The 14,753-nt window shown below is 40.9% G+C and overlaps 1 protein-coding gene across 2 annotated transcripts in view; it reads left to right on the top strand.

The window, feature by feature from the left end:
• Nucleotides 1–14,753, top strand: part of SIM2 (SIM bHLH transcription factor 2) — a 72,943-nt gene that overhangs the window by 22,513 nt on the left and 35,677 nt on the right. For both annotated transcript variants that reach the window (XM_073361054.2, XM_073361064.2), the window contains one exon: nt 1,771–1,879. In XM_073361054.2, the coding sequence (XP_073217155.1) occupies nt 1,771–1,879 (109 nt within the window). The remainder of the gene's footprint in view (nt 1–1,770; nt 1,880–14,753) is intronic.

Below are 14,753 nucleotides of genomic sequence, written 5' to 3'. Positions count from 1 at the left end.
TTTGAACATTCACCCAAACTCTGTCTTTCTCCAATAAGATTTTTTGCTTGTTCTGTTCTCTTGAGAGCTTAGAGCAATGCAAATCACAATGCTTTAAAAATGATGTATTAGGGTTTTTGTGAAACTCATAGCCCTGTTTATAATCATAGACATATTATGGATCAGTCTGCCACTTTTGCCTGTTTTATTTCTTTTACAAAGAGTGAAAAAAAATCACAAGTTGCAAAGAGTCATCCTTATGGACGTCCAATCCTTCCCCAGCCACCAAAGCCAAAATATACTGAGCTGGTGTTGATGTCCCCACCTGTTATAATCCTGAAAAGGAATGGTCCCACTTTTTTTCTCATAGGGGCAATGATTTATATGAGCTAACATTGTTAATTTGGTATCTCTGGTTTTCCTTCTGCAACTGAAAGCTGTCTGTTTAAAGAAATGTGAAAATATGTGGTTGGAATATTGAATGTGTACCAGGGTTTTTGTTTTTTGGGAAGTGGGGGTGGGTAGGGGAGGGAGAGGTGGAAGGGAACAGTGGGGAATAGATGGCTAGAAAGAATTAGTTTGTATAGTGCTGGGAAGAGACATTCCATGAATAATGCAGAAAACGGAACTATGAGAGACATTTTCGGGAAAAGATTGCTTTGTGGGCTAGACAACTTCATTTATTCTAAAGAAAAGGCAACTCACACATCTTAGCAAATCAGTAGGATTGGCCCAGAAGAATAGGTTAAATTACTTCACCTCTCAGCTGCCTCTGATCTTTGGGGCCCAGTGCACATCAGGCCACAATGAACAATTGGGTAGCCTGACACTAATTTAAAACACAGGCTCAAAGTATTGGTTCTCTACTTAAATCCATTACTGCATCTATCTGGAGACTTTTTGTTGATGCGTTTTTACATGTGCCAAATAAAATGAGCAAAAAGGACATACAGCACATGCCAGTTATAATGGTGCTTCCAGCCTCTATACTATATTTATTATGTACATGATATACAGAAAGGGACAAATACTATGACAGAAACACATCCATGTGTGAACAGAGGTTCAGAGCAAGTGAGAAATAGGAATATGCTATATTGAGGAAATTAAGGACAAATAAAACTCCTGCTGAGCTGGTCTTTTTTTTTTTTTCCTCTAATTCTGCACATTTATTTGAGGCAGGAGATGCTGGAGCCAGCGTTCATTGATATAAGTGGGAATAGCTCCACTGAATTAAATGGGCAGTAGACTTGGTCCTAATAAGAGTTTGGACTGTATTTTTGGAGGGCATTTACTGAGAAAAAAAAAAAGTAACAGGAAATATATCAATTTGTTGGCTTGGCTGTTACATTTCAAATACAGACAGAACCTAGATGATGGTTTCTGGGAACATGTAAAACTTTTAGAGTATGTTTGTCTGTAAGAAAAGTTTATGCAGCTTGTGGAGATTTCCCCCCTCCACCCCTTTGTGGGAAGCTAACATTTCTGTAGCTCCTCTATCATCTCTTCGCTTGCCAGTTTTCTCCACTAGCAACTCCCCTGTGTGCAGAATAGCACCAGAAATTCCCACAAAAGCTTCTAAAGTGTTAGTTACCACTGAAGAAGGAATGATTCAGTTTAATAGGTATAATTTGGTGCATGGTTTTGGTCCAGTAAAAACCACACGTTGTAAGGGTAATGGACTGTATGCACAGTATACGGATGTAGTATACATAGGTCACTGAAGAATGCTTTATATTATTAAAAGAAAGGCTGTTTGTACTGCCTAATATTTTATATGTCTCTTGACAGGTGGAGCTTACTGGCAATAGCATTTATGAGTATATACATCCTTCTGACCATGATGAGATGACAGCAGTGCTTACAGCACACCAGCCTCTTCATCCTCACCTCTTACAAGGTACTTCCAGGAGATGTGATCAAATTGCAGCTGAAAAGCTAAAAAAGAAAGCTGCATTCAACACGGCAAGCTTATATATTATCCGGTAAAGCTTTGTGTACACAAATGCAGAATGGGTACCAAACTGATACTGTAGCTCAGCTTTTTGGCTTGTAGCAGCATAGGTAATAAGCAGCACTCCTAGATTTATTAATACCATTCATCCTAAAGGATCTTGGAGCATTTGCAGTTTTAAATTGCAATTCAAACTTTACACAGGGATCATTTCATCCACCTCTGTTATGTAGCCACCTCTGAGGTAGAACATTACAGCTGCATTATACAGTATTTTAGGAGAGGAAGTGAAGAAGAATACATTAGCCAATAGAAAGTATGAGGACATGTCTCAATGCAATTTGTTAAATTTGGCTATGACACGAGAGGGAATACCCTTTCCTTTATGAAGAATGCAATAGGTTCTTTAATAACCACAAGCAGTCATGACTTAGGTTTGGTGTCTTACTGAAAAGATAGATCTCCAGGAGCAGATTTTTCCCCTAATATCATACTGTGGCACTGATTCATTACCAGCTCAATCATCTACTGAATCACCAGAGCTACTTCTTGAAGGTATAGTGGGGTACTGTGTCCTGACCTAGCACAATACTGCTTAGGGTAAAGTTTAGTAAGCAATCAGGTGTTTCAGGGGAGAAGGCAAAGCACTGTATTGACAAGATGAAATACACAGCTCAGACCGGAAATATCTAGTCCACAGTGGGCATATTCACAGAATTAACACAACTATTAGCATCGTCCTGCACTTATTAGTATTACAACATCTCATTAGCATAACTCCTGCCATACTAATAATGTGATACCTATGTTTACCTTATCCCTTTTAGCTAATTTACTTTCCCATGACAATACTTTGAACTTTAAAATAACAGAACGTTTCAGATTCATCACGTTTAATACATTTTGACATATTTTTCAAAATTGCTTAATCAGTTTCAGTCCTGTCAGTATTGGATTGTTTTTTTCAGGACATGGCTACTAATAACACGGCACACTCCAGGCTACTTATGTTGCAGTTCTACTTATATGCCAATCTGTGAAATCTCTGCACCTTGACAGTGACTCTGTCTGTAGTGACTCCACCAGAATGAACAGAGGTCCTTGTGTACACTCATCTGTTCCTTAAGGAATCAAGCTCTCACTATTTTCCCCCCATGTATTGATGGGTAGCTCAAGGATTTCTCAAGTATCTCTGGCTGTCCATTTTCTCAATATTTGTGTGGATGTAACAACACTAGCTGACTACCAGCTGTAATTGTCCATTCTATCTGCCCAGCTATCAGGCTGGACAGTGGTGTTGTATTTATGTCAAAGTACAGTTTGTTTCATTCTCTTTCCTCCAGTTATAGTTGTACATCTTGTACTTGCTCAGGGCTTGAGTAACTGAACTTCTGTCAGAAGTGAGGTGGTTGTTTGACAATTTGCATAGGTTCTGGGGGAACTAACCCTCTTGGTGGTCTTTCAGGGACTGATGTGTATCCGTCATATTTAGATTTCATTACGAGATTTTTCTCTCTCTGAATAGCTTGTAGGCAATGTGTTCTGTGGCTATTTTGGCAAGGAGATTGTGAGTTCAGATGAGGAGGCCTTCACAAATTCTTGAAAATCTGCTCTTGAAAACCAGCATCCATGGTCATGAATTCCATGCCCGGCTGTGATAATTTGGGGAATCTGCTCATACAACGTGTGAATTGTGGTTGATGGTGTGACGCTCGTATTATGAAAATGATTAAAATGTATCATCTGTGTGGATGTTGAATCCCACATTTACTGACAGAGCTATAGAATGTCTATCCCAAACCAGCTCCAATGGAGAGTCATTAACCTTAATGACTGTGCTCTGGACTGAACAATGGGTGTAGAAAGGAGGCTGAGTGAAGCTTGTCTGGAGGAAGGGGTAAGTGGAGAGAGTGGGAAATCCCCACCAAAACAATAGTAACAAAACAGGACACACCGACAGAATTTTGGAAGGCTTTAGGGTGGGAGATGACACTAATTTCAGTTTCTAGGCAACTGGATTGTCAAGGTCCCACTGTCAGACACCGAGGTTTACACTTGGAGTGTATGCCGAGAGAGAGTCCTAAAGCCAGGAACGGTGCCTACACTTTGCCCAAACTCAGCAAGTTAAAAGCACATGGGATTAAGCAGTTGGATCTTTTCACAGCAGTCTGGTGAGTGTCCAACAGGGGGAGCTTGACTCGACCTTACACTTGACAACTTTGTATGGGTGATCACTTATCTGGTGAGCTTGTTAGTTGTGAAAGCTCTTATCAATTTTGAGTAGTGCTAAATTAATAGGAAATAGATGGTCAAATTCAGATAAATCCTCTCTTAGGCTCAGTCACGCTAGGGCTAGGATTTCATGACTGTGGCTTTTTTATTTGTGTTTGGCTGAAGCAATTAACATATATTGCACTGACACATTAATTATAGAAGCTCTTATCTCAGTCCCAAACAGGATATCTGCTTTTCCTTACTTACCTTTTTCTAAACCTGGAGGACTGATACTTTTTTTCCAAAATAGCCTCAGGTTGAGATCTAATCATGCTCTTTCTTTGGGCTATCCTTGTAAAAAATATGTTAATTTCAATTTACACACAGCTAGTTCTTTGTGTTTCAGTGTGGAATTCTGCTGATTTTATAAGTAGCACCATAATAGACACATGCCTCAGGGTGAGTTACATACCTACTTTCAGGTGGTAGGTGATCTCTTTATTGCTCTGCTAATGGCATCTGCTATGTGTAGCTCCTTACCAACTTTATACTCCACATGAAGATGTTTTAGCATCATACACTGGATTCTAGGTTGTGCTAAAGACGGAGTTTTTACCAATCATTTGCAAATTTGTTCAGCTTCTATGTGCATATTTTCTCTTTCATAATCTATAATGTATTAGTGGAAATTAAGATGAACAGTTGCCAACATCTTCTTTGGAATCTAAGCATTTTTTCCCTCCTGTGTTGCTTACGAATCTTGGTGGAAATGCCTTCCTGCAAAAGGCATGACTCTAAGCCAGGGGTTCCCAAACTTGGTTTGCGGCTTGTTCAGGGTAAGCCTCTGGCGGGCCATGAGACGCTTTGTTTACCTGAGCATCTGCAGCTCAGAGGTCCCACTGGCCATGGTTCATAGTTACTTTTTAGCTTTCCTCTTTTTTATCCCCCTTCAACATAAACAAAACTTTGTAGATGTATTAAAATGGGAAAGAAGTCATTGCCGTTCAGGTAAACAAAGCGCCTTGTGGCCCAGCAGGGGCCTACCCTGAACAAGCCGCGAACCAAGTTTGGGAACCCCTGCTCTAGGCCTTAGGACAGTGTTTGCCAAATGGTGGATCACGACCACAAGTGTGTTCATGAGAAGCTTCTAGTTGGGTTGTCATGTCCAGGGCCAGATTAACCCATCATTGTGTCTTGGCCTAGGCAAACATACACTTCTCCCCTTTAGGGCAACTGGGCCAAACCAATAGTGCTGCAACACTGTGTGTCAGGCCACAACGCCTGGAATGGACAGTGGGGCCCAGGAGCCACTGGTGTAGTGTAGGCTTGACCTGCCCCCCACTCCACAGGCCAGAACTAGAGTTGCAGGGCCAGAGCTAAGGGTGGGTCACACAAAATGGAGCTCGGAGGTTGCCTGACTGAAAAGTTTGGGAACCACTGCTTCAGGATATGCATCTGACTTAATTAAATCACATTTTAAAACTGATGGAGTGGCATTTATTGTTTAATAGATCAAATTGCTGATTTACGTTTGTATTCTCAATGCCTTTATGGACTCAATTATTGAAGTATAGAGTGAAATCCTGGCCCCACTAAAGTCAAGGGAATTTTTGTGTTTGGGTGGAATCCTCACTTTCAAAGTCAATCAATCAATTTTGCCATATAGATTATTATTCAAATAAACTGCTGTTGGTCTTCTTTAGCTTCAAATAAATCCCTGGTGTAAAGGACATTTCCACTAATGTGTTTTTTACCTAAATTAGAAATTAAAGCTACTTTTATCAGTTTATGTCCCAGAGTTATTTTTGACTCTAAATTCAGTTTTAGTCATCTTCCCTCTCTTTAAAGCTTGCCTAAGTTGTCCAGGTCCCGTGTCCAAATAAAAAGCTCCCCATTATAAATTTGGAGAGATTTACAAGGTTTTAATATGTAAAGTTACTTTTTGTAGTTTCCCAGGAGTAGTACCATACAGCAGTCATTTAAATTCATAATATCTAAAAGTTACTAACTTACAGCCTTGCTTATTTAACTTTACTTGTCAAAATATATGTCCCACATCTAATACTCAAAACATTAGCCAGTGAAAACTAGTTTAATCTGCCAAATCAGCAAAAATATTCTACAGGTTGTAAATAAAGCTATCAAATGTGAACATACATATCTGTATTTTTCAATTCATCTTTGAGATGTGTGGTCCCTACGTGGATTCCAAACATGGGTGTGCATGCACAGGAACTGTTCATAGTAGTGTCCGTTGACCTGCATGTGCGTCGACTGCGTGGTGTATCTGAGGCTTTAAGAGGCTGTGTGGGTCGACGCCGCTCCAGTTCCCTCTTACTACTGAATGGCCAGAATCAGAACCCCCGTTCCTCGGTGCTCTTAGCTTGCTAAGAGAACTATTCTACATTTTTTTCTTTTGTATATAGTTGTTTTCTCTAGTTGTATATAGTTGTCCGTCGCATAGATGGCCAGTCAGTTAGCTCTCCACCCCTTTGCGGCACTTCACAGCAAGCCAGGTTTAAATACTGTGCTTCTTGCTTCCACTCCTCCTCCATGAACGATGAGCACCTGCCACTCCTTCCCGTCCCGTATCTGGGAAACTAGAGAGCTTCGCCTGGGCAGGTTCCTCGTGGAGGCGACTACACGCTCATGTGCGCAATCGGATCCGGCAGCAGCAGATCTGTCAGAGCACTGACCAACACCAGCAGTGAGCACTTCCCTGGGACCTTCCTGCCCAGCACCACTGTCTCATCCGCCCAAATCCCATTGGGCACACAAGAAACACTGGCATGGACGCAAGTGTAGGTCCCCAATGGGGACCACCTGTAAATATAGCATAGCCTTCCCGAGCATGCAGATTGGGTGAGAAGTTGCATGTTGATCCGGATGCTTCTGCTCCAAAGAGCTCTCATGTGGACTGGATGTCCAAGCACCACACTCTGCCGGCATTGCCTTCTGCCCCAGTGACTGGCCCACCGCTGTCACCTCCAGCACCGTCCACACCACCAGGACTGTCTGGACTTTCCTGTTCAGCCACGTGCACTCCAGAATGCCTGTCCCCTTTGATGCGATGCCTGAGCTGATGCTGCCGTTTGCTGGCTCTCCTCTGAGCTTGGACCCTCCGGCTTCTCTCAAGCCTCCATCCCCTGCCACAGAACCTCTCCTGCTCCTGGACTACCTGGCGTTGTCCCATCCTGTGCTGCTGGTTCCAACGGCCCTGCCTTTGCCTGACCCATCTTTGGACTTGGACTGGTCTTCAGACCCTGACCCACCCGGACCCCAGCAGCCAGCGTTATCCACCGGCCTATGGCCCATTTGCCTATCCGTGTTTCCTTTATCCAGGGGGAGCACTGATGTTTGGTGACCCCTATGCTTGGTCTTACTGGCCTGCTTGGGACCCATACTGTCACTGTGGCCTCCCACTGTGCCTGCATCACCATCTATCCCCGACCTACATTATTCCTTCCTCTGCCTACAGGGACCCTCATGATGCTCCCAGCATCACTGGCACCTCTGGTTTCGTCGCCGATGATGCGCTTATCCCTCCCTCCTCTCTTCCTCCCCCGGCCGATGACCATGTGTAGTACCAGACCCTGCTTCATCGCATGACGGCAGCCCTCTGTCTGTCTGTGGAGGATATCTGGGGTCCCCAGAACCAGTTCCAGGACATCCTGCAACCCCCTGGACCTTCCTGTATTGCCTTGCCCATACACTATGCCATCCTCCAACCCACATAGGCTTAGGCACATGCTGGCCTCCTGCTCGCCCACCCCTAAGTGGGTGGAACAACAGTACTTTGTGCCATTCAAGGGAACGGACTTTCTGTTCATACACCTGCCACCTAACTCCTTTGTGGCCCATGCAGCTACAGAGCATGCCTGCCAACATCATTTCAAATCCACCCCCCAAGAATGGGCGGTGAAGAAACTCAACCTTCTTGGGCACACTGTGGGTCTCCAGTTCCTCATCACCAGTTAACAGGCCAACCTGGCTATGTATGACTTCCTGGCATACACTAAGTTGGTAGACTTCCAAGCCTTTCTTCCCTCGGTAAAGCAGCAGGACTTTCAAAGTCTCCTGGATGAGAGCAAGCTGGTTGCCAAGGTGGCCTTCCAAGGTCGATGGTGCTAACACCGCATCCTGGTGCCTGGCTTCTGCGATATTGCTCTGATGCGACTCTTGGGTGTAGTCCACTGGGTTCCTAAAGGAGCTTCAAACTACGCTTGAGGACCTCCCCTTTGACAACCATAAGCTTTTCAGTGATAAAACCAATGAGACCTTCCATGCCCACAAGGACTTCCAGGCCACCCCTCCAGTCGCTGGGTATCTATATGCCAGCTCTGACCCGCAAGCAACATTGGTCATCCTTCCGCCCCTGCCCTCATGGCACCTGCCAACCTGAGCCGTCTCATCACCACCCACGCTCCCAGTGACCCCGATCTTCTGCTGCCACCACCTCTGCCTTCTTGCAACGCCCATCCCAGCAGAACTTTTGACTTATGGGCCAGAGATATAAAGTAGTAGCCTTTACCCTGTGGAAAATAATGCATGAGAGAGGGAATCATGAAAGAAACGTGATCTTTTGTAAGCTCATACTACAAGAAGAATATAAATACTCATATTTTAGTAGCTGCCTTCTTTCAGAAGAGATGAAAGATGAGTTAGAGCAATGAAGATGGATTTCATACTTTCACCCTCAAGGATAATTAGGGTTGCATAAAGCTAACCATAATTTCACAGAAATGCTTGGAGCACTCATGTGCAATATGAGTGAACAAATGCATAAATTCAGTATCCAAAATAGCCAGATGCACTTCATTTACTGCACCATGACATTTATCCTGTTTGCAACAGTTAACAACAAAAACAACAAATCACCAAATTATAAACAGACCATTTTATTTTTAAATGGTGCTCAAAGTCAGACATATTGTCTAATGTACTAGCTAAAGAAGGAAGGGGGATAACTGAAATGACGCACTTTGTGGAAACTAAAATATAATTAATTAAATTAAATTTAAAAAATTCCAGCGGCAATATATTCTCTCTAGAGTTTTCTTCATAAGGTGTTGCTAGGTTTAGGACCTGGCCCTCTTGTTGCAAGGCTGGTGTTCAAATAATTATTTGGCTTTATGGTGGGTTTTACATTAACTTCTTTGTGATTTCTCATATATATGGTATTTAATGAGTAGCTGGAATCATTCAAGCACACAGTACAGAGTTCATTATAGCAGACACATGCACAGGATAATGTGGCAGTGTGAAGAAATATGGGTGAAACAGAAAAGGCTCCTTGAATTGCAAGAGGAAAACCTGAAATTTAGTAAAGTTTCAGGTTTAAAAATAAACTACAATAAGTCTGAAATTTGGGACTTTGGTAGGTATCCCAACTTGTAAAAACCATAAATGATAAATATAAATGGGTGACTACCTCATTAAAATAACCTGGGAATATATATATCAAAAAAGGTAGGTTCTCTATAATATTAATTACACTCCTCTGATTAAGTTAGAACAGATGTAGAAAACTGGTCAAAGTACAAAGTCTCACGTCTATGGAAAATTATTTCAGTAAAAATGATTCTTACCTCAGATCAATTTTGTCTTCCCTACACTATCAATAATCATCCCAGGGAACATCTTGATGATTGGCAACCCTGATGAACAAATTCATTTGAGGACACAAGGAGCCAAGAGTCAAACAAACAGGCTACCCTACAAAGACCTTGGCAAGAAGGAGGACTAATGCTACCCAAAATTAAAATATTATCATCCAGCAAACCAAAGCAGAAATTTACTGTATTGGATAACCCAGGAGAGAGAGCGAGAACTATATAGAACAGGCTCAGTGTCCTACCATCAAACACCACACAGTTCCTTGAACTAAGACAATCTGTAGACCAAAAATAATGTGTCTATAATAGGGCTGTCAAGTGATTAAAAAAATTAATCACGATTAATTGTGCAATTAATTGTGCTGTTAAACAATAATAGAATATTTAAATATTTTGGATGTTTCCTACATTTTGAAATATATTGATTTCAGTTACAACACAGAATACAAAGTGTGCAGTGCTCACTTTATATTTATTTTTGATTAAAATATTTGCACTGTAAAAAACAAAGAAATAGTATTTCTCATTTCACCTAATACAAGTACTGCAGTGCAATAACTTTATCATGAATGTTGAACTTACAAATATAGAATTATGTACAAAAAATAACCGCATTCAAAAATAAAACAATGTAAAATTTTAGAGTCTACAAGTCCACTCAGTCCTACTTCTTGTTCAGCCAATCGCTCAGACAAAAAGTTTGTTTACAATTTGCAGGAGATAACACTGCCCGCTTCTTGTTTACAATGTCACCTGAAAGTGAGAACAGGCGTTCGGATGGGCACAATTGTAGCCAGGGTTGTAAGAGATTTATGTGCCAGATGCATTATAGATTCATATCCCTTCATGCTTAAACCACCATTGCAGAGGACATGCATCCATGTTGATGATGGGTTCTGCTCGATAACGATCCATAGTGGTATGGACCGATGCACGTTCATTTTCAACTTCAGAGTCAGATGCCACCAGCAGAAGGTTGGTTTTCTTTTTTGGTGGTTTGAGTTCTGTAGTTTCCACATCAAAGTGTTGCTCTTTTAAGACTTCCAAAAGCATGCTCCATACCTCATTCCTCCCAGATTTTGGATGGCACTTCGGATTCTTAAACCTTGGGTGGAGTGCTGTAGCTATTTTTAGAAATCTCACATTGGTACCTTCTTTGCATTTTGTCAAATCTGCAGTGAAAGTGTTCTTAAAATGAACAACATGCTGGGTCATCAGAGACAGCTATAACTTGAAATACATGGCAGAATGCTGGTAAAACAGAGCAGGAGATATACAGTTCTCCCTGAAGGAGTTCAGACACAAATTTAATTAACACATTATTTTTGTAATGAGCATCATCAGCATGGAAGCATGTCCTCTGGAATGGTGGCTGAAGCATGAAGGGGCATGCGAATATTTAGCATATCTGGCACATAAATGCCTTGCAATGCTGGCTACAAAAGTGCCAAGCGAATGCCTGTTCTCAGTTTCAGGTGATACTGTAAATAAGAAGCAGGCATCAACAAACTTGTTTGTCTTAGGGATTGACTGAATAAGAAGTAGGAGTGAGTGGATTTGTGGGCTCTAAAGTTTTACATTGTTTTGTTTTTGAGTGCAGTTATGTAACAAAAAATGTACACTTTTGTAAGTTACACTTTCACGATAAAGAGATTTCACTACAGAACTTGTATGAGGTGAATAGAAAAATACTACTTCTGTTTATCATTTTTACAGTGCAAATATTTGTAATAAAAAATATAAAGCGAGCACTGTACACTTCGTAATCTGTGTTGTAATAGAAATCAATATATTTGAAAATGTAGAAAAACATCCCAAATATTTAATACATTTCAATTGGTATTCTATTGTTTAATCACAATTAACTCATGCGATTAACTAAAAAAAATTAACTGATTAATCGACAGCTCTAATCTATAACCACCCTTTTCTGAGAGCAACAATAGAGGAATGGGATAACAAAAATTAAGATCAGACCGATCACCTCTAATGTCCATAGTACATAACACCAAATTCAACCCTAGTAAAACTCTGGGAGACTTTAAAACCTGGCATCATATTTGTATTACAAGAGTTAGGCAACTACTCAGAGACGTTACATTCAGATAATTTGAAGAAGAAAAATCAACTTGCAAGAAATACTGAAGTTCTATTGTACCAATATCTGCAATTGCAACATTTTTCAAACCACCATCTTAAAGGTAAACCTGAGCAGAAAATTAACAGTGAAAAACTACTTGTCACTATTATGAAACACAAGGATCTACTTTCCACCCTATATAAAATTATTTTCAGTTTTTGCTTAGAGGAAACACACTTTTCATGAAGAGGTGGAATGCAGATTTGTGCAAGGAAATTAAGGATGAGGATTGGGAGAGTATTTGGAACAGCAGTCCCTATACCTCAATATACACATTCATAAAAGAAGACTATGTTAAAGTCCTCTATCAGTGGTACCTAATGCCTGTTAAACACATCTATGGTACAGGTATGGGCAAATGCTGAAATGAGCGTTATGAAGTGGGCTGGTTTCTTCACATGTGGTGGATCTGTCCAAAAATTCAGACACTTTGAAAAAGAGGTTGGAAACTCCTTTAAGGAGATGACAGGTGTTTTTGTGAATTTTCCCCAAAAGTTCTGTGCTGTATAACAGACACAAAGAAACGATTACCCATTTGATAGTTGCAGCAAGAATCATAGTTGTAAGGTGGTGGAAGAGATGTGACTCCTCTAAATCAATTGACTCGTCCCAGAAAGTATGGGAAATACAAGTATTAGAAAAGCTGACCCATCAAGTCAAAGTTCTACAGGGAAGAAGATAAAAACTTGGCAGAATTTCCCTGGAGAGAATCATCCCTCATCATGAAACCTGAGAGACTGAGAACTTTTTATTTTTAATATTGACGAAGGAGAAATTGTTAAACTGCCACCTTACTAGTTTGCCACCGCCCTCTTGTTACAGACTCATGAAGACCAGGCTATGTATTGGAACTACTGTGTACACAAAACATATTCTCGATAGAGTTAAGTTAGTGCTACAGAAATATTTCTGTTAAAATGTATTGCCTCTGTTGCTTAAGACCCTGCTTCCACTTCCACAAATGATCTTTAGAAAAGAACTTGTCATAAAAATTGGTGTTCATCATCCAGCTGGGTGTTTATATGGCCCCCCCATCACCATCTGTTCATTAGTGGTTCTGAAGTTATCCCTCACATCCCTATGAGGGAGGAAAATAATTGTCCTTATTTTACAAACAAGGAACTGAGGCAGAGTTGGTGACTTGCTCAAGCTCACGCAGGGAGCCAGTACCAAAGCCATGAACTGAACTCAGACCCACCCAAATCCCATGCCTTAACCCTGTGACCATTCTTCCATCATAGAGAAGCATACTGTATAGCTTCCACCCACCTATTTATGTATATCAGTATTTAAACTTGATAGTAGATATGCCAGTTCATTAAAGTGCCTATTGTTCCCACAATAAACTAATTTGCATTAGTAAGATAAATGGATAATTCCAATGTTTTGCTGGAATTCCAGTCTCATTTAATATTATTGTAAAATATCCTAAATTGGCCTTCTAAAAATATTTTATTGAACATTAAAAGTAAAACCAGAATTCTGAAATAATACAGAGGGTGGCATTTTGGCATGAAGTGACAGTAAGTTGTAAGGAAATTCTTGGGCCTTCAGTTCAACGATCAGGAAAAGCAGTTGATTTGGAAGGTTGATACTAGGTGAGATGCAACGTCTGTTGCCTTTTTTCCTTTAAGCATAGCTCTAACATGAAAAGTGCTTCCTTTTTCTGCAGATGTTTACTGGGATTTTTAAATAGAGTACAATGCAGAGTGTTAATAGTTTCTATGTAGCATCTGAGACTAAAGCAACTGCAGCTGTTAACTGGGTGACAGATGCATAAAAATACACAGCACAAAATTTGCAGTAAAGTCAAATTAAGACAGGTTGTTAGAACAATATACTAGGGGCTAATCCAAAGCCCACTGAAGTCAATGGAAAGACTCCAGTTGACTTCAGTGGGCTTTGGATCAAGGCTGGGAAGAAATCAATGTGTTGAAACTTACCTGAAAACACCTTTCAAAGTGCCCATTCATTGAAGTAGAGTGAGATTCCTCTGCTGCTTCTGTCGCTTCCTGCCAAAATGGTAGTTGTGACACTGCACCCCATATTCTTCGTAGTGATACTATTATGATACGATTATAGGATAATTATGATGTATCTTATGCAAGATAAGTCATGTGAAGTGTCATTGGAAAGATTATGATTTTCTGAATATGATTATCTTATTTGTATGCATGTATCATTTTTGACAGGTTTCAGAGTAACAGCCGTGTTAGTCTGTATTCGCAAAAAGAAAAGGAGTACTTGTGGCACCTTAGAGACTAACCAATTTATTTGAACATGAGCTTTCGTGAGCTACAGCTCACTTCATCGGATGCATACTGTGGAATTTCCACAGTACGCATCCGATGAAGTGAGCTGTAGCTCACCCCACAGTATGCAACCGATGAAGTGAGCTGTAGCTCACGAAAGCTTACGCTCAAATAAATTGGTTAGTCTCTGAGGTGCCACAAGTCCTCCTTTTCTTTTTATGTATCATTTTTGTATTTGAAGTTATAAATGACTATGCATCTGTACTTCAAATGTAGTTACACCTGGGTAACGCCCACTACACAAGACGCTTTCAGTCGAGATAGTGGGTGGGGAAGGGTCTATTAAGGATAATGGGCCATCAGGAAAAACAATAGGCCTTAGGAGAAGCTTATCCCCCACCTGGTGAGCCTTCCTGAGAACAGTCCAAACAGCCTGTAAGTAATGGCTACTGTGACTCTACAAGGACATGTGACCAGGCCACATGATTCTGGACTCCATCTTGGGATGTCAGTATTTTCCCACAAACCGGACTGGGAACCGAATTTTGAAACAAAGGGTTCCCGTCATATGTTTCAGCTATATAAGGCAGGGAGTGACA

This window comes from Lepidochelys kempii, chromosome 1 (genome assembly GCF_965140285.1).
Source record: "Lepidochelys kempii isolate rLepKem1 chromosome 1, rLepKem1.hap1, whole genome shotgun sequence".
In the NCBI taxonomy this organism is placed as follows: domain Eukaryota; kingdom Metazoa; phylum Chordata; order Testudines; family Cheloniidae; genus Lepidochelys; species Lepidochelys kempii.
Note: the sequence above shows the minus strand (reverse complement) of the source record. Positions and strands in the feature narration are given on the sequence as shown.